This window comes from Phyllostomus discolor, chromosome 6, assembly GCF_004126475.2.
Source record: "Phyllostomus discolor isolate MPI-MPIP mPhyDis1 chromosome 6, mPhyDis1.pri.v3, whole genome shotgun sequence".
Lineage (NCBI taxonomy): Eukaryota > Metazoa > Chordata > Mammalia > Chiroptera > Phyllostomidae > Phyllostomus > Phyllostomus discolor.
The window spans coordinates 171162059-171181514 of NC_040908.2; the positions used below are offsets into that span (position 1 = coordinate 171162059).

Sequence of the window (19456 nt, forward strand, 5' to 3'; positions counted from 1 at the left end):
ATGGGGTGGGGTGGGGCGGGGTGGGAGGCTTGGCAGGGCAGCAGGCCCTGGGAGGGCCTGATCTCGTGACCTCTGGTGCTGCCAGGTGAGCAGGCCTGTGCGTGGCCAGCAGTGGGCTCTGAGACCTAGCCACTCCTCCTCCGGCCTTTCCAGCACATGGGGGTGCCTCCCTCGGCTCCAGTGCCAGGTCTCCCCGAAACGCACCTCCCCGGCAGCCGCACAGGTTCCCACAGCCACGAGTGGGCTCAGACCTTGTCCCTGCACCCATTCCCCCCGCAGAGACCCCATCCCCGGGGAGCCAGGGCCCCGGCCGGAGCCAGCCGCAAACTGCAGACAGACGCCCATAGGACATCCGGGGGGGTGGTCTGGGTGGCCAGGGGCTGGCATCCCCGCGGGCGGGCGGAGGGCCCAGCGTGGCTGGGTCAACCCCTGGCAGACCCACTGCCCCGCGGGCTGAGGCATCCAGGAGGCCTGGCGCTGTCTCCAGAAGCTGTCACGCCCATTCTCACCCGGCTGGGCTCGGCTCCGGCAGCTGCAGGGAGCCTCCTGGCGCCCGCCTTGTGTGAAAGAGAAAGTCCCTCCCCCCAGCCCACCCTCCCCGCCCGGAGGCCAATCCGTGCGGCTGGCACCTCCCTCAGCCACTAGATCTCCTCTGTGAGCCGGAGGCTGCGGTCTCAGAGATCCAGAGAGAGGGTTCTGCGCCTCCCGTGAACAGACGGCCCGAGCCTCCCCGGTGAGCGGAGGGGGCCCACCGGATGGGGCGGCCGAGCGGAGGCGGGGACGGTGTGGGGGTGGTGGTCGTGCCGGGTGGTCCGGGCCAGCCTGACCTGGGGGAGCTAAGGTGAAGGTCACTGGCGCTGAGAGGGACCCCCGGGTAAAGGAGCCGGTGAGTGGGTGGCAGCGCTGTGGGTGCAAGCCGGTGACAGGTGGACTCTGGGTGGCCCCCACAGCTCAATGTTTTTGGCTCTGCCCCCCATGAGCAGCCCCTTGGGTTGGCGGTGGCTCGTGAGCCCAGCCCCCAGTGAGAGGGGTCCCCTCTGCCTCCGGCCTAGAGCGGATGGTGGGGACGAACCACGGGGAGCCCCCTCCCGGCCGCCTCTCCCCTGCGCCCGACACACCCCTAAAGCTTCCAGAGGTCGTGGTCGTGGGGTCCAGCGTGTGTGTGTCTGGGAGTGAGACTCCTGGGAGGGGTGCAGAGGGGGATGGGGGCGGGTCTGGGTGTGGGGGCGAGCAGGGCACGGCGCTTCTCCAGGGAACGGGGATCCGGGGGTCCAGCGCGGAGGGGCCCCCCGCTCAAGGGGGGGCGGTCACTGCAGCCCAGTCCTGGGCTGAGGTAACTGACCCGGCTGGCAGACGGTCCCCTTCCCGCCCGCCCCCGCCTCCCCCTCCCCCACACCTGGCCCTTTAAAGATGGCCCTTGGCGTGCACGTGAGCGTGAGCAGGGTGCCGGGAGGACGCCACCGTGGGGGCCCTCGAGGGCCTCTGCGGGGCCGGCACCGCCCCCAAGGCCGCATCCCCGGGACGTGCCGATGCTCCTGCCCGCCCGGGCGGCGGGCAGGCACAGAGCGCCTCTCACGAGACTGACTTTCGGGGAGCTTTCTCCTCTCCCGGGCCTGAACCGCCCACCCTCCCCCGCTGACTCAAGCCCCCTCTCCCTTCCAGGACAGAAGGTGCTTTTGAAACCCCCAGCGAGTGGCGGACCACCCTCCCCGCCCGGTCCCACCCTTCTCCTCCACCCGCCCCCGCCGGCCTCCGCTGCCCTCCGGCCTGGGCGCGCCCAGCCACATGGCCGACAAGCAGATCAGGTCAGAGTGCCACCCTGCCCTTGCCCCCTGCCCCACCCCGCCCTTGCCCCCTGCCCCGGGGCCAAGGAGCCCGGAGGTGCTGACGCTCCCTCCGCCCACGCAGTCTGCCAGCCAAGCTCATCAATGGCGGCATCGCAGGGCTGATCGGGGTCACCTGCGTGTTCCCCATTGACCTGGCCAAGACGAGGCTGCAGAACCAGCAGAATGGCCAGCGCATGTACAGCAGCATGTGAGTGTGCCGGCGGGGGGCCCAGGAGCATGGGATGTGGGCGCAGGCAGGGGCGGGACGGGCTCAGACCTCTGAGTCCGTAACCAAAGCGGCTGACGGGGGGAGAAGGCCTTGGGGCACTCCTGCCTGGGGCGGACTTGGAGCCCACCTTACCCCACCCTGCGGCTGCAGGTCCGACTGCCTCATCAAGACCATCCGCTCCGAGGGTTACTTCGGCATGTACCGAGGTGAGGCTCTGGACTGGGCAGGGCTGGCAGCCCCTCCCGCTGAAGGGGGCAGGTGGGAAGGTGGGGCAGGCCCACAGGCCTGGGTTTGGTGTGTCAGTGCGGACCTGCCTCCTGGGAGCTGGCTGCCCCTGCACGGGGGCCATCAGCCAGCCCCAGGCCTGGGTGCTGGAGCTGCTGGGGCAGGTGGGTGACAGGGTGGGAGATCTCTGGGCAGCGGCAGTCCTCAGCACCCACCCTTCCTGGGTACCCCCGGCCCTCCCTTGCTGCCAGCACCCAGGGAGGCAGGACACTGGGCCCCTCCCACAGGGGCTGCAGCCCCTCCCCTGCCTTCTGGGATGGGCAGGACCCTGCAGACTGGGAGGGGGCGGAGCATGAAGGGAAGCTGCTTAGACAGTCCCCAAGCCTGGATTTGCCCAGATGCTGCGCAGCCCTGATCCCTGGCCTCCGAGAGGGGCTCGCCTCCCCCGTGCCCCCCCGCCCCCCGGCCCACCCAGCTAGACACAGCCCTGTACACTGGCGCCCTCTCGCCCACCGGCCCCGCCATTTCGGGCCCTCTCTGTCCGCCAGGGGAGGGTTCCTCCGGGGGCCCACCTAGGAGACCCACTCCGGGAGGGCGAGCAGCATGCCAGGAGGCGGCGATGCCCCTGTCCCTGCCTGGGCCCGCCCCACCTGGCACCAATGTGGGTGAGAGGGCAGGAGGCGGCGGCCAAGGGTTGGCCGGGGAGCGCCGTGCCCGCTGGAAAGCCGGTGCTGGCTGAGAGCCTCCCCGGCGCTGATCCGCCCGGGCCCCTCCCGCGGCCTGCCCCGCAGGAGCCGCCGTGAACCTGACCCTTGTCACCCCGGAGAAGGCCATCAAGCTGGCAGCCAATGACTTCTTCCGCTATCAGCTCTCCAAGGACGGGTGAGGCGCTTGGCCCTGGCCGCTGGTGAGGGGGAGGGGTCTGCCCCTCCAGACCAAGGACAAAGGCTCTGCTCCCCCCCCTGCCCCCCACCTTGACCTTGCAGAGCCTCCCTTTCCTGCTGCTGTTCCTCTCCCATCCTCGTCCTTGTTCTCTGTCCTTCCTGCACTGGCCCCCCCCCCGCCCCCCCATCATCCTTGGCCCTGGGCTGCCCCTCGTAGGCTGGGGTTGGCAGCACTGACCAGCTCTCCTGTCACCAGAGGGTGGGGCTGAAAGGGTAACAACCCCTCGGGGCACTTGAGCCCCCCCAGCTTCTCCATCTGTCTTTGCTTGAGTGTGGCCCTGCCGTCCTCCCCCCCCGCCCCCCCGCCGCTGTGCAGCTGCCTGTCTGCTGGGCTCAGCGTCCTTGCTGGAGGGCCCGGTGGGGCGTCTGAGGCTGGAGGGTGCTGCGCCCCCACGGGGCTGCCTCTGCCTCCGCTGCTCCCACCCCCACCCGCAGGCGCTCCCTGGGCAGCAGGGCCGCTGACTCCCACCCCCTCTGCCGCAGGCAGAAGCTGACCCTGTTTAAGGAGATGCTGGCGGGCTGCGGGGCCGGCACCTGCCAGGTGATCGTGACCACGCCCATGGAGATGCTGAAGATCCAGCTTCAGGACGCAGGCCGCATCGGTGAGGGGGCGGCGGGGGGGCGGCACGGGGCAGGGTGCCGCGGCCCGACCCCGTCCCCTGCCCCCCCCTCGCACTTGCAGGGAGACACAGCAGGTGCCCTGTCCCCTTCCTCCCCAGCCGCCCAGAAAAAGACACTGGCTGCCCAGGCTCAGTTCTCCACACAGGGGGGCGCCCCGCCCCCGGTGGAGGCCCCGGCCTCCCCTCGGCCCACGGCCACCCAGCTCACCCGGGACCTGCTCCGGACCCACGGCATTGCCGGCCTCTACAAGGGCCTGGGGGCCACGCTGCTCAGGTGGGGGGGCCGGGGGAGCAGGGGGAGGGAGGAGGGAGGAAGGAGGCCCGCCCACACCTCCCGGTCACCACCGCCTGCCCCCCCCCCCCCCACAGGGACGTCCCCTTCTCCATCGTCTACTTCCCCCTGTTCGCCAACCTGAACCAGCTGGGCCAGCCGGCCTCCGGGGAGAAGTCCCCCTTCTACGTGTCCTTTCTGGCGGGCTGCGTGGCTGGGAGTGCGGCCGCTGTGGCCGTCAACCCCTGCGATGGTCAGTGGGCCGGCTGGGTCCAGCCAGGCACGGGGGCTGCGGGGGGCAGGGGTGTGCGGACCCCACGCTGACCTCCTCCCACCTCCCCGCAGTCGTGAAGACGCGGCTGCAGTCTCTGCAACGCGGGGTCCACGAAGACACCTACTCGGGGTTCCTGGACTGCGCCAGGTGGGAGCGGGCCCCCGGGGTTGGGGCGCAGGGGGGCAGCACCAGCCCTGACCCCCGCTTCCCCCCCGCAGGAAGATACTGCGGAACGAGGGCCCCTCGGCCTTCCTGAAGGGAGCCTACTGCCGCGCCCTGGTCATCGCCCCGCTGTTCGGCATCGCGCAGGTGGTCTACTTCCTGGGCATCGCGGAGACCCTGCTGGAGCTGCTGCAGCGCCCCCAGCCCTGAGCCCGGGGCCCCGGGCCCGCACCAAGCAGGACCAGAGTGGGGCTGAGGCTGGGCCAGCCGCTGCGGACCCAGCCAGGGGAGGTCTCCCCTGCTGCTCCCACACGGACGGGGAGGTGGGGGGGGGGGGCAGGGCCCACCCCCACAGACCCGAGGGCCCTCCCTGCACAACCACTGGGATCAATACGTCATTTACCTGGAAACCACAGAAAATCTCTACATTCCTGGAGCCAGCCCTGCCCCAGCTCCAGCCTGGCCTGTGTGCCCCAGGGACAGAGCTGGTCTCTGAGCTGGGGGCTCCCAGGCGTGGGCTGGGCAAGAGGGCCCCCACCCCTCCAGGCTGCCAGCCCGTCTCCAGGCACGGCCCCTCGTCCACAAGGGGGACCCTGCACAAACCTATTTATTAACTTACTGAGCACAAGTGGCTCTGTCCAGCCTCGGTCCGTCCAGCCTCCTCGCTGCTGCCCCTCTCGCCTTGGCCCACCTTACAGGAGAGGCAGGGTCTCCTGCACCCCCCCCCCCCCCGTCTTGAGCCAGGAATCCCAATCCGACTCCCAGGGAACCCCCCACCCCAGGCTGGGGGCCCAGAGCGCCCGCACCTGCAAGTGCGGAGTGGAGCTGGCCGTGGCCTTCAGCTGGCCTGGCTCCTCTGAGGGGGGTGGGGGCTGCTGCCCTTCCTTCCCACTGGCCAGGCAGCCTGTGTGTGTGTGTGTGTGTGTGTGAGTGTGTGTGTGTGTGTGCGCGCGAGCCAGTGCACGTGTGCACCCTAGGCTCCCTACTGACCCTGTCCAGAAGTTTGTTTCTCCAGTCCGGCTCCTCGTCTGAGGCCTGCACCCCGGGTCTGACATTAGGGGAAGGACAAGCATCAAGACCCCTGTGGAGCCCGGGGCCACCTACTCTGCCTGCAGGGGTGCATGGCCAGGAGCCGCCCCTTCAGGGTCCACGCCGCCCTCTGGGCCATCCGTGTGAACCACCGCGGCAGGCTCCCGCCACCCCGCCGCGCCGCCCCCGCCACGTGATCGTGTTGGTGACTGGTCCTGACGTGCTGGTGCTGTGTCCCCATCCCCGGCCTCCCCGAGGAGGCCCCTTCCCAGCGACACTACCTGGGGCTAAGGCCTAGCCCCGAGCTCACGGTTGTCCCCATCCCATCCGTACCCTGGAAGCTGCTGCTGCTGCTTACAGATTTATATTTTTTTTCCTTTGGAGGAGTGTGAAGAAGTGACTTTTTGTGTCTTGTCGTGTAAGAAGATAAATAAATATTCTAAGTAGAAGCCTGCTCTGCGAGACTCCCTTAAGGGCCTGGGGGCGGGGCGGGCGCCAGAGGGGAGCGCGCGACCACTGCCTGCTCCTGCAGGGGTCTGGGGGGGGGGGGGACCGCTCCGGACTCCCGCGTGTTCTGAGCGGGGGCTGCAGCAGGGCAGCTGGAGACCCGAGCGGCCTGACCTGAACCACGTTTGGGACTAAAAGCAGAGCTGGGCTCCGGTCCCAGACCGCCCTTGGTCCCGGCGGGCGCCGCATGCGGGGGGAGGAGGGGGGGAAGGCGGAGCCTGCGCCTATGTGGCCCCGCCCCCACGGCCTGCGCGGACGCACTGCATTGTGGGAAACTCCCGGAGTCGCATCTGCAGCCACCGCCCGCCGCTGCGACCCTGCGGAGAGCGCACAGCGCAGAGCTGGGAGCGCCGGGAGCAGCAGCGTAAGGCGGCTGGCCGGGGTTCGTTGGCCCCGGGGCCGGGGTGGGATGGGGGTGCTGGGGCCCGCGGGGTGCAGTGGCAGTTCCCTGCCTTGAAGGTCATCACTCTCCTGGGCACAGCGGGGGGCCCCGGGGAGGGGAAGGAGCTGCCGAGTGACGTCAGGGTGAGCTAAAAATAACCCAGCACAGGTGGGGGAAGCAGACCACCTGCCCTTTGCAAACCAGTCCCTGTTGCCGGGTGCCCTTCCGGAACGGCAGGGGGAGGGGCTGCTGGGGCTCTCTGGGAAGTGGAGCAGTAGCCAGGCCCTCGCTGGGACACCCCCAGTCGTGCTGTGACCTTCAGACGACCTTCTGTGTGGTTAGTGTCCCTGGCCTGGACGGCCTCGGCCCCCTCTCTCTGGCACTGTGGGTGGGGTTCCCCACCCACGAGGGGGAGAGGCACACAGGTGGTGTCCAGGTCTGCAGGGAGGGCCGACTCGGGCCCAGGGTGGGCGGGAGCCCAGACTGCCCTCCTTTACCCCACCCTGGACTTCAGGGATGGGCCAGGCCTTTCCTGCAGCCGGGACCCCATCCTTGGCCTGGCCGGGATGCTGAGGCCAGTGGACAGGGCATGAGCTCACCCCAGGCTGGCTCAGGGACCCCTCTGCCCGGAGAGGCAGGTGCAGCCTCTGGCTCACGAAGGACGCCCTGCCCTTGAGCTGGGGCAGGGGAGGCCAGTGCTGGGGGTGGGCCCCAGGGTAGACGCCCTGCCGGGAAGCACAGGCCACTCACTGCCCTCCTGGCCTCTCCAGCCTTCTGGGGAGACACCTCGGGTGTTCCACGTCCAGTGCCTGGTGGCCTTGGGCCCCGCTCCCCCCCCCTGCCCCGCTCCCCCCCTCGTGGACCCAGCCCCCTCTGGGGAGGATACGCAGTCAGCTCTGCCCGGGCCCACCCTGGCTCCAGTCCCTCTCCCCTGACCGCGCAACGCACTTCTCCGGGCTGGGCAGGCTCTCCTTCCCATCAGGGCCTCCCACCGGGGCCAGTGTGTCACGGACACGGCACAGGTGACGGCGAGACCCAAGTTGCAGGACAAGGAAACTACGGCCTCCGGCTGGTCTTATCCCTCCCCCGCCCCCCACCCACGTGGAGCCCGTGGCCCCCTGCCCGTGTTGTCAGGGGCTCTTCAGGGAGTGGCTGCAGAACGGGTGGGGGCTGGGCCCTGGAGGAGGAGGACTCTGAGCGGGAGGCCTGGGCGGTGTCTGTGGGACCAGTGGGGGCCGGACGGGAGCTCCTCCCTCTGTCTCTCTCCAGGTCCATGTAACGGCCCGGGCCAGCTGTCCTGAGCTGCTGGGGCCCAGCCACTGCCTGTCCGCACGCCCCACGCAGCCCGCCTGCACGGCCGTCATGGAGTCCAGAGGGAAGACGGCCAGCAGCCCCAAGCCCGACACCAAGGTGACCCAGGCCGCTGCCGAGGCCCGAGGCCCCCCAACTGCAGACGGGAAAGCCCCCTCGGCCAAGTCCGGGAAGAAGGAGGCCCCGGTGGAGAAGCAGGAGCCACCGGTGGCCCCCACCCCGCCACCCGCCAAGAAGCCCTCGGCCAAGGCAGACCCTGCCCTTCTCAACAACCACAGCAACCTGAAGCCAGCCCCTGCGGCCCCCGGCAGCCCCCACGCATCCCCCGAGCCCAAGGGCCCTGGAGATGGGGCTGAGGAGGACCAGGCCCCCAGTGGGGGCCCCGGGGGGCCGTGGTCCCTGCCCCTTCGAGAACTTGACCCCCCTGCTGTTGGCCGGGGGCGTGGCCGTGGCAGCTGCAGCCCTGATTCTGGGGGTGGTCTTCCTGGTCCGGAAAAAGTGAGGGCTGGCACCCGGGCGGAGGCCCAGCACCTCCCTGTACAGACCTCGGGGACCTTGTGCATGCGAATCCACTCACAGCTATCTATCCGTCCCACGTAAGAAACACACACACCAACACCCCACAGACACGCAGCGGGAGAGGTGGACCCGCCCTGGCCGTGGAAGCCGAGCCCCTTGGCTGGCCCCCAGTGCACCCCCCTAACCTGCCAGGCAGAAGCAGCCGGGGCTCCAGGGTCAGCACAGCACGGGGCGGAGCTGCGACGTCAGGCAGGGGGCTCGGGGCTGGGGTCCCTGGGGGCAGTGGACAGGCTGGACCTGAGCGTGGCCCACCAGCCACTGGTCACTGTGCCAGCCTGTCCCAAGGGGCCTCGGTGGTCCCGTGGGCTTCCTGGCAGCAGCGTCGTGACGAGCCCCCAGGGCAGGGGAGGGCCCCGAGGCTGGGTCCCGGATGGGCTCTGCCCTGGGCCCAGCCACCTGGGGATATTAAAGGGTCGTGGCTGGTTCACTTCCCCTCTCCTGCTCTTTGGTTGCAGCTGGGGGTGGGGGGTGGGGGTCTCTGGGGGGGCCTGCGGAGGTGCTGGCCCGAGGCTTCCATGCCGCCTCCGCACCCCAGCCGAGTAGACGGACAGTGCAGAGGCCAGTCTGTGGAGAGACTCCCGTGCTCCGCCTTCTCCCACTGCCCCAGGGGCGGTCCGGGGGCTGGGGGCCTCTGACAGCCAGGCTGGGGGGGGAGGTGTGGGACGAGGTCGAGGACCCGCCCTGCAGCCGCGTCTGCCTTGCCCCTGCGGAAGCCCCCAGGCATAGCTCCTGCCTCCCCCAGCGTCCTTCGAGTCCAACAGCGTATAAATGCAATAACACAGGTAGAGTAGAACCACTCGGTGACTGTCACCCGGGCCCACCGCCTGCTGTGCCTGCAGTGGGGCCGGAGCCTCTGGGTCCGTCCCCGAGTGGCCTCAGCGTGGTGGCGGTGGGCAGGACGGGAAGCGGACGTGCCCTCGCCTGGCCAGCCGGCCACGGCAACCCCGGGCCTGAGTGGAGGCCGAGTCTACAATAAACTGTCGTCCAAAGGCTGGGCTCGCGTCCTCACCTGCTCACTGCGGGGCGGAAGGGGGGGGCCAAGGGCCCCCCATCAGGGTGGGGGCCACATGCACACCCCCTGGTCCTCCCCTGCCACCTCCATGCCCTTGACCCTGGTGGCTTCTCCTCCCTGCCCCTACTGGGCCTGCCCCACCCCGGGCGGCCGCAGCCAGGCCTCTCTGCTGCCTGACCGAGGTGGACGCCCAGGAGCGGCAGGACGCCCCCTCAGGCCCAGGCTGCTGGCCACCGTGCACAGGGCGGGGGAGGGGGACCTTGTTCCTTAGGCCGGCCTCTCCCGCTGAAGGGGGGGCAGGGACCTTTCTACACCCCTCTTGCAGTGAGCCCCCCATCCCTGGGGTGGGGCACAGAGGAGCTGCCTGCAGCCAGGGGTGGAGAAGGGTTCCCCCTCTTGTACCCGCCCTCCCACCCACCCCGCAGCTGGGGGCAGGCTGTTCGGGTGTGGGCTGGGCAGTGAGGCCGCCAGACCCCACAAGCTCTGCCTCAGGATTTCTTTATTAAAAAGAGATTTATTTATTTTTAGAGAGAGGGGAAGGGAAGGAGAGAGAGAGGGGAGAGAAACATCGATGTGTGGTTGCCTCTCACCCCCTACTGGGGGCCCACTACCCAGGCACAGGCCCTGGCTGGGAATCAAAACACCGACGACCCTTTGGTTCGCAGGCCAGCGCTCCGTCAGTGCACTGACCACCCCGGCAGGGCCTGCTGTGGGCTTCCACTTCCCACGTCCACCTTGGTGGACGTGACCGGGGGCACTTCTTTCCCCTCCGGCCCTCCACAGGGCCCCCTGGCAGAGTGGCCACACCCCGCAGCCCCAAATCAAGTCCTGACCGTCCACAGCAGACCCGGCCCCTCGCCCGGCCCGCCCCTGTGCCCACCTGCTCCTGCTCCCCTGGGCCTCCATCGCCCAGCCCGCCTGCCTCCCCTCCCCCCACCCCCTGGCACCAGGCCCTCACTCAGCCCAGCTGGAGTCACTCGCCATCACCCTGCCGTCCGCTGCCTCTGCCATTATCTATTCTACGACTTAAAAAACCAAACCACCAACCCGCCGAGTGACCCTTCTGGGAGACGTGGGCGGCGGGGAGCAGGGGTGACTGGGAGGCTGGGCAGGATCAGCTGAAGGGTGCCAGGACTTTCCACCATGAGGGCCCCTCCTGCTGCTCACGAACCCTGTGAGGGCGTGACGAGGCCGTCACAGACCGTTTGGGAGTTTAGGCGCAGGGGCCATGAGAGTCCCCGGAGTGGCCTGTGCGGGTGCCCTGCACACGGCTGGAAACTCTCTCTGTGCTGGTTTGAGAGAGACGGAGGGAGGGTGGGAGGGAGGAGAGAGGCAATCGATCCCCTTGCATCCACTCTTGCTCCTTGCAGGCGCCCTGACCGGGGACCGAACCCACGACCTCGGCGCCTCGGGATGACGCTCCAACCAGCTGAGCCACACCGGCCAGGGCAGCACACGTGTTTTTAACTTAACCTCTTAAACGTGCAGCTCAGCCGCATTGAATGCATTCGCACGGTTGTGCACCAACACCCGCCCCCGTTTCCAGAACGCTCTTCCTTTGCCAACTGAACCTTTGCCTCCGGCGCCGCCCCCCGCCCCAGGCCCCCGGCTTCCCCTCCTTTCTGTCTGTGCACCTGACCCCTGGAGGGGCCGCACGAGTGGGAGCCTGGTTCACGCAGCGATCCCACCCCGGGTCTTCTCCGTGTGGGGGAGCAGGAACCCGAGGACTGCTCACCTCTTTCAGGCTGAATGCCACTCCGTCTGTGTGGGGACCACACTTCGTGTGCCCGTCCCCCGTCCGTCCACTGACACAGGGCTGCTCCCACCTTTGTTGCCGCGGTTGCCTTGCCCAGGGCGGGGCACGTGTCTCGGGTTCTCACCTGCCCGGGCCACGCATGCACTGTGCCTGACTTGGCTGCCCGGCCTCCCAGCCCGAGGATCAGCCACGAGGGTGCCGCTGCTCTCACCCTGTGACACCGCGTCGGGTGAAGGACATGGGGTCCTGCCAGTCTGCGGGGGGACGGCCGTCCCTCTCTCCGGTTTCTTCCTTTGCACCGACTGGGCCCGCTCCTCTCCCCGGGGGTCCGGGCCACTTGGGGTTTGCCCTTCTGCGTCTCTTCCTGCTGGTGCCATCTGCCGTCTTCCTTGGATGGGGTGGGTGCCCCAACCCCGACCCCGACCGGCCAGTAGGACTTCTCCTCGGGTGGCGTGCACACGCACGGAGCTGCTGGGGCACCCCAGACACCGCCCTTCCAGGCCAACTCACCTCGAACCCTGCCCTCACTGTGGAGGTCCTGGGTCTGTCCCGCAGCCGCTGCACTCCTGGCACTATGGGGGCTGCCGGGGCCCAGCTCGGTGTCCTCCCAGCACTCTCGTCCCCGGCTCCCGTCTGGGCCTGCAGTCCGCCTGGACGCCAGGGTCTGTGCGTGCAGATCAGCTGTCCCCTCCCACCAGCAGGCCTGCGGGTCCAGCCCCGGGAAGGGGACAATCCCAAGGCCTCGCTGTGCCAGCGCCTGTGGCTGTGTCCCGCCCACTCAGGTCCCGGCACCCCTCACGGGCACCGGAGAACCAGCGAGCCGAGGCCCTGGGCCCTGGTGCTCGGCCTCTGCCACCGGCTCTCTTAACTTCAGGAATAGGGGAGCCATCCAACATGAAAAACTCTCAGGGACCCCCAAGGCTCTTTTAAGTTATTTTTACTGCAGAACAACTTTAACGTTATAAAGAAAATGACAGACACGGAGAGGTTCCGGGTACACAGATGGCACGCAGTGAGTGAGGCCAGGCTGACGAGGACCCCACTGAGCACGGCCCCCTCACTCCCACCAGGGGTCCCCCTGGGAACCTCCGCTCTCGGGCCTCGCATTCTGAGCACTGGGGCCTTGGGTGCCTGTCCCCACATTGCTGTCACGTCACAGGTTCTCGTGTCACAGGTGGGCTCTGAAGGGCGTGGGCACCCTGGACAGGGGTGACCAGGGAGCCCGTGTGGGGGCCACTGTTTTCCTTTCTAGCACCCCTCTTTGGGGGCCCCACACTGGAGTGCACTCTCGTCACGTCTGGGGGACCCCGCCCTCCCCCAGACGAGGGCGTGGACTGGCGGTGCTTCAGAACCTCTCCACCCCACGGGGCGGAGGTGGCGGGTGACTCGCTGGGCCAGGCCTGCCCTGGCTGCCAGGTCAGGCCTCTGACTCCCGGGTCTTCGGCTCCCCCCACCCAATCCGCTCCCCAACCTCACACCTGGTCCCAGGGCCGGGCAGACAGGGGCCCCCTGCGTCCCGGTGACTGGTCACGGCGTCTGGCCAGGTGTGTTCGGGAAAGGGCGGCATCTCCAGGGAACTGGTGGCTGACACTGGAGGTCCAGCGGCACTGACCGCCACAAGGGGCTGCGCTGTCACAGGCCCATGGGCCCCGGGAGCTGGCGGCACCCTCACACACACCGACCGGGGTGCAAGGCCATGCACACTCATTCGGGAGACGCAGACCGAGGATGCCGCCCACACAGGAGACCGGGACGGGGGCACCTGCTCCCCCGGGCTGCTGGGAGGCCCCAGGTGCACAGGTGCACGCGCACACGCTGGCCTCGCACGGAGACTGCTGGCCTGGCTCCCTCCCCATCCGCTTCCTTGGAGACAGAGGAAGGACTCAGTGCATCCCCACGAGGGAGGCGGCAGGCTCCTAGAGGCTCGCAGCTGCCCCAGCAGGAGGATCTGCACCCGGCTCAGCCAGCCTGCTCCAGGGACACCCCAGGGTGGTGTGGGCGGGGCGGGGCCAGCAGGGGCACCCTGGAGCCGCCCTCCATCTCCTGGGTTGAACACCCATGGGCTTGCACGGTGGGGAGGGGTCCCTCCCTACACCCAGAAAGCTCTCCATTGGCTAGGCCCTGCCTGTGACCTCAGGCCTGCTGGTCTCCACCCACCAACACAGGCTCCAGATTCCCACCTGCCCCCTGTCCCGATGCCCTGCCAGGAGTCCCCAGCCGCTGCTTCGCCCGGTGGTGGGAGGTCCTGCAGTAGGTGGGGGCGAGGTGCTCCTGTGTCAGGGGGGGTGGGGGGGTCGGGGCCCCAGGAAGCGTGGGGCTGAACCCGGCAGCGGGCAGAGCCAGTGCTGGGGAGGCGGGGGCACCCATGGGAGGGGCCACAGCCTAGATTCCTCTGCTTCGGCAGCCCCACCCACGACAGGGGTTTCCTATCAGAGCAGGCTGGCAGGGCCTCAGGGAGCCCGGCTGCCACCCGGCCACACTGACCGCAGGGGGGCCTCCCTCCCCCACAGGCCAGGCTTCAGGAGCGCCGCCCACCACTGCCCGCCGCCCCCGCCACGGCCTGAGATGAAACCGCTTCCCATGCGGCCCCACAGCCGGGCCCACCTTCCTGACCTAACTCGGCAACCCCTGGCTCAGGAAGGGTCACCCCCTCTTCCAGGGGCTCCGCGGGACCCCAGCGAGCCCGGAGAGCCTGTCTTCCCTCAGCCGCCCGGCCCCCACCTCCGGGCACACCCGCACATCCCCCGCCTGGAGCCCCAAGCCTCAGCCGGCTCCTCCTCCGAGTCTTTGCCTCCTCAGACGTGGTGCCCCCATGGCCTCCCGTCTCACCCCCGGAGGGGGCTGGGGTTTCCTCCCGTGAACCCACGGCGCAGCCCCACCCCAGGGCAGGAGCCCCTCGGGGTCGGCGCTGTCCCCGCCTCCCGGCGCGGCTCCAGGGGGCTCGCAGGTTCGGTTGCTGCATCCACGGGGAGGGGTCCTGGTGCACGGCGCAGGCGTCTTCTCTCCGGGTTCACGTGCCCCCCGAGTCTCCGCTCCCGCGGCGCCCGCAGGAAGCGCCCGTTGCCTGGGAAAGGACGAGGAAGAGGCAGGAGCTGTTGCAAAACGCGACCAGGGGCGGGCGGGGGACGGCCCTCGGGGCCCTCCCGCGGCCCCGCCGCGCGCTCTCGGGTACCCAGGTGCTTCCGGGCCACCTGCCGACGCGCCGGGCCAGGGCGCGGGGACCCAGCGGGGCGGGGCGGGGCTGCGCCTGCGCTCGGCGCCGCTCCTGGCCCCGTCCCCGGCCTCCGCGGCACGTGAGCCGCGTCCCGCGCCCCGCGCGGCGCGCGCGCACAAACACCCCCCGCACGCGCGCACCCCGGCGCGCGCACATGCACACACTCACAGACGCGCACGCGCAGTTTGCGCTGACTGCAGGGGAGCCCATGGCGTCCGAGCGTCTCCCGAGCAGGCCTGCCTGCCTCCTCGTGGCCAGCGGCGCTGCGGAGGGTGAGACTGGCGCGGAGGGGTGCACGGCGGCCGCCGGGCCGCGGCGCGGAGGACGGAGCAAGCGCCCCGGGGCCCGGGATTGCTCTCTCAGGGACAGGACAGGGGAGGCCGGGGCGCGGTGAGGGGCGATGGGTGTGTCCCCAGGACCTGGGGGCTCCGAAAGGCGTGGGGTCAGAAAGCCTTGGCGCTGGCACGCACGAGGAGGACGAGGGGTTGGAGAGGGGCCGTCTTGGGGGGGCGGGGAGCCTCGGCGCTGCCCAGTGAGTGGTAATGGGGCCGGCAGAGGCGGACGTGGGGCTCACGGGGTCCGGTCTTCCCAGCGTCGGCTCTTGCTTCGGGCCTGTGGGTGCTGAGCCCCGGCGGGGAGGCTGTGAGCAGAGCACCCGGTGCTGTCCTGAGCCCTTCCCGGTGCTCCCCCGGCCCGGAGGGAAGTGATGAGCCGCAGGTCACATGGGGGCAGGTGGGGGACCAGGGCGGGGACCTGGGGTGTCTGCAGCCTGGTCTGCCCGACTTTGTATTTGCTCAGGTGGGACAGGGAGACAGGACTGCAGGTCCTGCGGTCGCAGTGTGCCGAGCCCAGGGGCCCCCCTGGGGGCCCTGAGGGGTGTGCGCCCAGAGTCAGGGCAGGAGGGGCCAGCTGGGGTCTACCTTCCCCCCCCCCACCCATGGGGAGTTCAGGGGCGGGCGGAGCCACTGAGAGTGGGGTTCAGTCCCGGGGAGACAGGTTGGGGGTTACCTGCACAGACGGCTGGCTGGAGCAGGGAGTAAGGGGCGGGTGGCGCTGGCCTGGCTGTGCCAGGAGCAGGGGGTGTGGAGGACGTGGGGGAGGGGCACGGCTCTGGAAAGACCCCCGGCTCTGTGGGCAGGACCAGTGGGCCCTGCAGAGTCCCTCCAGGGGCCCTGGGATGAAGTGGGTGGGAGGTGGGGGTGCAGGAGCAAGGGTTCGAGGAACTGGGAAGGCAGCATCCCAAGAGGTCGGGGAGGGGGTTAGAAAGGCTGTTTTGTTCCACCTGTGAACGCTTTACAAGAACGCGTGTTGGTTCGTGAGTGTGGGTAAAGAGAAACGAGGTGGAGGGACTGGGGCCCAGGGTCAGCACAGAGGAGGAAGGGTGTGGGTCCAGCCTCTTGAGAAGCAGCCATGCAGCCCTCAGCAGCCACCCTTCCCAGCTGGGCGTGGCGGGAGGGGCGGGGAGCCCTTGGGAGCAAGGGGCTGAGACAGGGTCCTGGCCTCTGGGCAGGGGGGAGGGCCGGGAGGCCCCCTGGGGTGTCTGTGCAGCCCCCTCGGACGGGAGGGGCTGTCCAGCCCGGTGCTCACGGCATGGGTACCTCTTGCAGGGGTCTCAGCCCAGTCCTTCCATCACTGCTTCACGCTGGCCAGCGCCGCCTTCAACCTGCAGGTGGCCACCCCTGGGGTAAGTCCAGCCACAATCCCCGCACCTCTCTTTCTGGGGCAAGGCCAGGAGCAGGCTGTTGCAGCTCCTGGGACAAGTGGTGATCCTGCGGCTGCTGTGACCCCAGGGGACTGGCTTGCACTCGGGGGCCAGGACCCCGCCGGCATCATCAGACCCCGGGCCCGGCAGTGCCTGGGGGAGACTGGCCCTCGGGGGCCAGTGTCTGCACAGGAGAGCGAGGGAGGGTGTGCAGCCCTCTGCCGGCGTGGGACCTGGGGTCACGGCAGTGGTGTCACATGTTTGTCATTTTGCACGTTTCCACTGTCACCCCCCAGGGGGGCGGGGCAGTTGCTCCTGCTCTAGAGACAGGAGACTGAGGACCAGCAAGGGGCGGGTGGAGCTCGGGATGTGCTGGGCCCCAGGGAGGGGGCTGCCGTCGGTCCCCACCCCCCGTCAGAGCTTCTGAGCCTCCCTGGGAGCCAGCAGGGGGCATCCCGGCTGACCTCTGGCTTGGGCCCTGGCAGGGGAAGACCATGGACTTTGTGGACGTGAACGAGAGCAACGCACGCTGGGTGCAGGACTTCCGCCTCAAGGCCTACGCCAGCCCCGCCAAGCTGGAGTCCATCGACGGTGAGGGCCCAGGGCCTGGGAGGGTCGGGCGGGTGGGGTCTCGGGCGGGTCTGCGGCGGCCCGCAGAGCTCCCTCCCTCTGCTCCCGGAGCTCCCTGAGGCCCGCTGCCCAGCACCACGGCGGCCATGGCCGCCTCCTATCCTGCCTCCTGGGCCCAGAGCCCTCCCCCGGCCCCCACCCCAATCCATGGATCCATGGGAGGGGGACAAGTGGCGGACACTTGGAGGTACAGGGGGCAGGGTGGTGCATGGGCTTTGGGGGCCTCGGCTGGGGTGGGGGAAGTGGCACAGGGTGGCGCCTGGTGGCAGGGCAGAGGACTGACTGGCCCGTGGTCGCCCCCAGGTGCCCGGTACCACGCCCTCCTGATCCCCAGCTGTCCTGGGGCCCTGGCCGACCTGGCCAGCAGCGGGTCCCTGGCCCGCATCCTGCAGCACTTCCGCTCCGAGAGCAGTAGGTGCCCCTGGGCCTGGGAGTGGGCGGGAGGGGCGCTGTGCCGACAGGACGGGGCGGCAGGAGGTGCCTGCTGCGGGGGCAGGGGCGGGGGGGCGGCAGCAGCCCTGGGGTGCGGGTTCGGGTCCTGCAGGGGAGACGTCGGTCACCGCGGGTGTAACGAGCTTCGGCCATCCGACCCGAGAGGGACAAGTTTGCTCAGCTGCCACACACGTGAGGGTGGGGCACCTGCCCTGTCCTTCGGTCCGCCCCCCTGTGGCCCCTCGGTCCTTCTGAGGGGGCCAGCAGGGTGCCTGCTCTCTCCTGGTGGGGCAGTGTGGCATCCAGGCTCGGGGCCACAGCCAGCGGGGGCCGGGAGGAAGGCTGCTCCGGGGGGGTCCTGGCCTGACGCCCCAGCCAGTCCCCGGCGGTGCTGGGCATGTCTGCTGGGCACGGCGGGACGCTCAGCTCACCAGGGGCTGGCAGACGGAAGCCCGGCTGCACACAGGGTCCTTTGTCGGGGAGAACGGGCCTCTGTCCTGGCAGCGCCAGGACCGGCGCCGCTGTTCCGGCACCTCAGCCGTGGGAACGGACCCGTGCCAGGCAGTCTTCTGGGTGGGAGGCTGGAGCCAAGGCCGGGGGGCGGGGGGGACGACCAAGGAGAGCCTGGGGGGGGGGGGGTGCTGCCCCTGGGGCCCCGAGGGAGGGAGTCCGCTGCAGCCAGGAGGAGGGAGGGTTCCAGGTGGGCTGCGGCTGACAGCAGCGACAGCAGTGACCGTTGTGCCTGCAGACATTTGTCCTTGGGCCTGGGGCAGCACAGGCTGTCCTGGGGGCCATTGGGGGCAGAGTGCCCCGGGGTTGGCCGAGAGACCGGACTCCCCACTGAACCGGTGCCTGAGCAGCGCCAGCGGGTTGGGGAGGGGAGGGCGGGGGCCGGGCAGCCGCCCAGGACCTCAGTGCCGGCCTGTCTGCTGCTTCCAGAGCCCATCTGCGCCATTGGCCACGGCGTCGCGCCCTGTGCTGTGCCACCAACGAGGACAGGTCCTGGGTGTTCCAAGGCTACAGCGTGACGGGGGTGAGTGCCTCCTGGGGGTCCCAGGAGGCAGTCGGGGCCGGAGGCTCAGGCACGTCAGGGACCCTGCGGGGGCCACAGTCCCCGCTGGCAAGGGTGACAGTTGTCCAGATGGCACCAGGCCGGCAGAGCCTGCCCGTCCCCCCCCACTCCCCTCCCTGCTGACGTCCTGGGAGGGCCCGCTCAGCTGTGGGCGAGCACCGAGAAGATGGCCCCGGGGCCCCGGCAGCCGGGCTGGCTGAGCTGGCTGTGCTAGTGGGGAAGGGCAGGGTCGGGTCCGGCTTGCTCTTGTGGCCTCCATTGGGGTGCTGGTCGGATGGGGAGCTAGGACCAGTTCCGCAGTCGCGGGCTGGGGGCCACAGTGGGCAGGGGCAGACCCAGGGAGGGGTCCCTGGGGCAGGGCTGGGCCCTGGCTGCCGGACGCTGCACGGGGCGGCCTGGTCCGAGGTCCAGGCCCCAGTGCGGACTGCACAGCGGAGGAGAGCGGGCAGTTTCTCGGAGCTCCTGCGGGCACGACCCGCACCCCATGCACCACGTGGCTCTGTGTCCCGCCCGCCCCAGCCCTTCCACTCGCCGGGGGGTTCGGCTTGTTCTGGTCTCCCACGGGCCTCGATGCTGCAGGCCAGGGGTGACAGTTCCCCTCCCCGCCCCCCCCAGCTTGTCACCCTGGAAGCCTGTGGGGCAGGCACTGCCCCCCCGCCCCTCCCCCTCCCGTTTGGGCCTGCCTGACCCGGGCGGCGCCCCTCTCCCTGCAGCCCTCCGTGTACGAGCTGGTCAGGGCCCCCGGCTTCGCCCGCCTGCCCCTCGTCGTGGAGGACTTTGTGAAGGACGCGGGTGCCAGCTTCAGCGGTGAGCGGGGCGGGTGGGGTGGGGGTGGGGGGCGCGGGTGGGGGTCTGCCTGTGGCCTCGCCCGCCTGTGGCCTGGCCTGAGGCCCGCCCTCGGGGTCTCCCGCAGCCAGCGAGCCGGACGCGGTGCACGTCGTGCTGGACCGCCACCTCGTCACTGGCCAGAATGCGCACTCCACCGTCCCTGCCGTGCAGAACCTGCTCTTTCTCTGTGGCAGCCGGTGAGGGCCGTGGGCAGCCGTGGGGGTGGGCGGGTTCCCAGCTGGGACCGGCCACGCGTGAACATGTGCTGGGCCGCGTTCCCCGTGACATACGGTGCCGGTGCCCGAGCCCTGACCCGGCCTTTCTCCCGCAGGAAGTGACGCACAGGTGCCCACTGGGCCACCCGCCCGCCCGGGGATGCCACCACCTCCAGGCGGCCCCAGAGTCCCCAGAGGCAGCGGGGCGCCTTGGGCCTGCAGGGACCCTGCCTCCA

At 70.0% G+C, this 19456-nt stretch overlaps 3 protein-coding genes across 3 annotated transcripts; all 3 read left to right on the plus strand.

Annotated features, from left to right (window-relative positions):
- Window positions 1-592: 592 nt before the first annotated feature.
- SLC25A22 (solute carrier family 25 member 22) lies at window positions 593-6029 on the plus strand. Its single transcript, XM_028515435.2, has 10 exons — window positions 593-733; window positions 1663-1805; window positions 1909-2034; window positions 2206-2261; window positions 3072-3162; window positions 3708-3826; window positions 3944-4118; window positions 4214-4368; window positions 4461-4536; window positions 4608-6029. The coding sequence occupies exons 2-10, from the start codon at window positions 1786-1788 to the stop codon at window positions 4759-4761; spliced, it is 972 nt and encodes a 323-aa protein (XP_028371236.1). The 5' UTR covers window positions 593-733; window positions 1663-1785; the 3' UTR covers window positions 4762-6029.
- A 301-nt stretch (window positions 6030-6330) lies between these two features.
- CEND1 (cell cycle exit and neuronal differentiation 1) lies at window positions 6331-9351 on the plus strand. The gene is given in 3 exon segments (XM_036029910.1): window positions 6331-6451; window positions 7739-8161; window positions 8163-9351. Coding segments are annotated over 2 exon segments (450 nt in total). The 5' UTR covers window positions 6331-6451; window positions 7739-7831; the 3' UTR covers window positions 8283-9351.
- A 5149-nt stretch (window positions 9352-14500) lies between these two features.
- On the plus strand, window positions 14501-19206 carry GATD1 (glutamine amidotransferase like class 1 domain containing 1). Its single transcript, XM_028515446.2, is given in 8 exon segments — window positions 14501-14613; window positions 15949-16025; window positions 16529-16634; window positions 16977-17084; window positions 18045-18071; window positions 18074-18138; window positions 18891-18984; window positions 19091-19206. Coding segments are annotated over 8 exon segments (657 nt in total). The 5' UTR covers window positions 14501-14549.
- The last annotated feature ends 250 nt before the right edge of the window (window positions 19207-19456 follow it).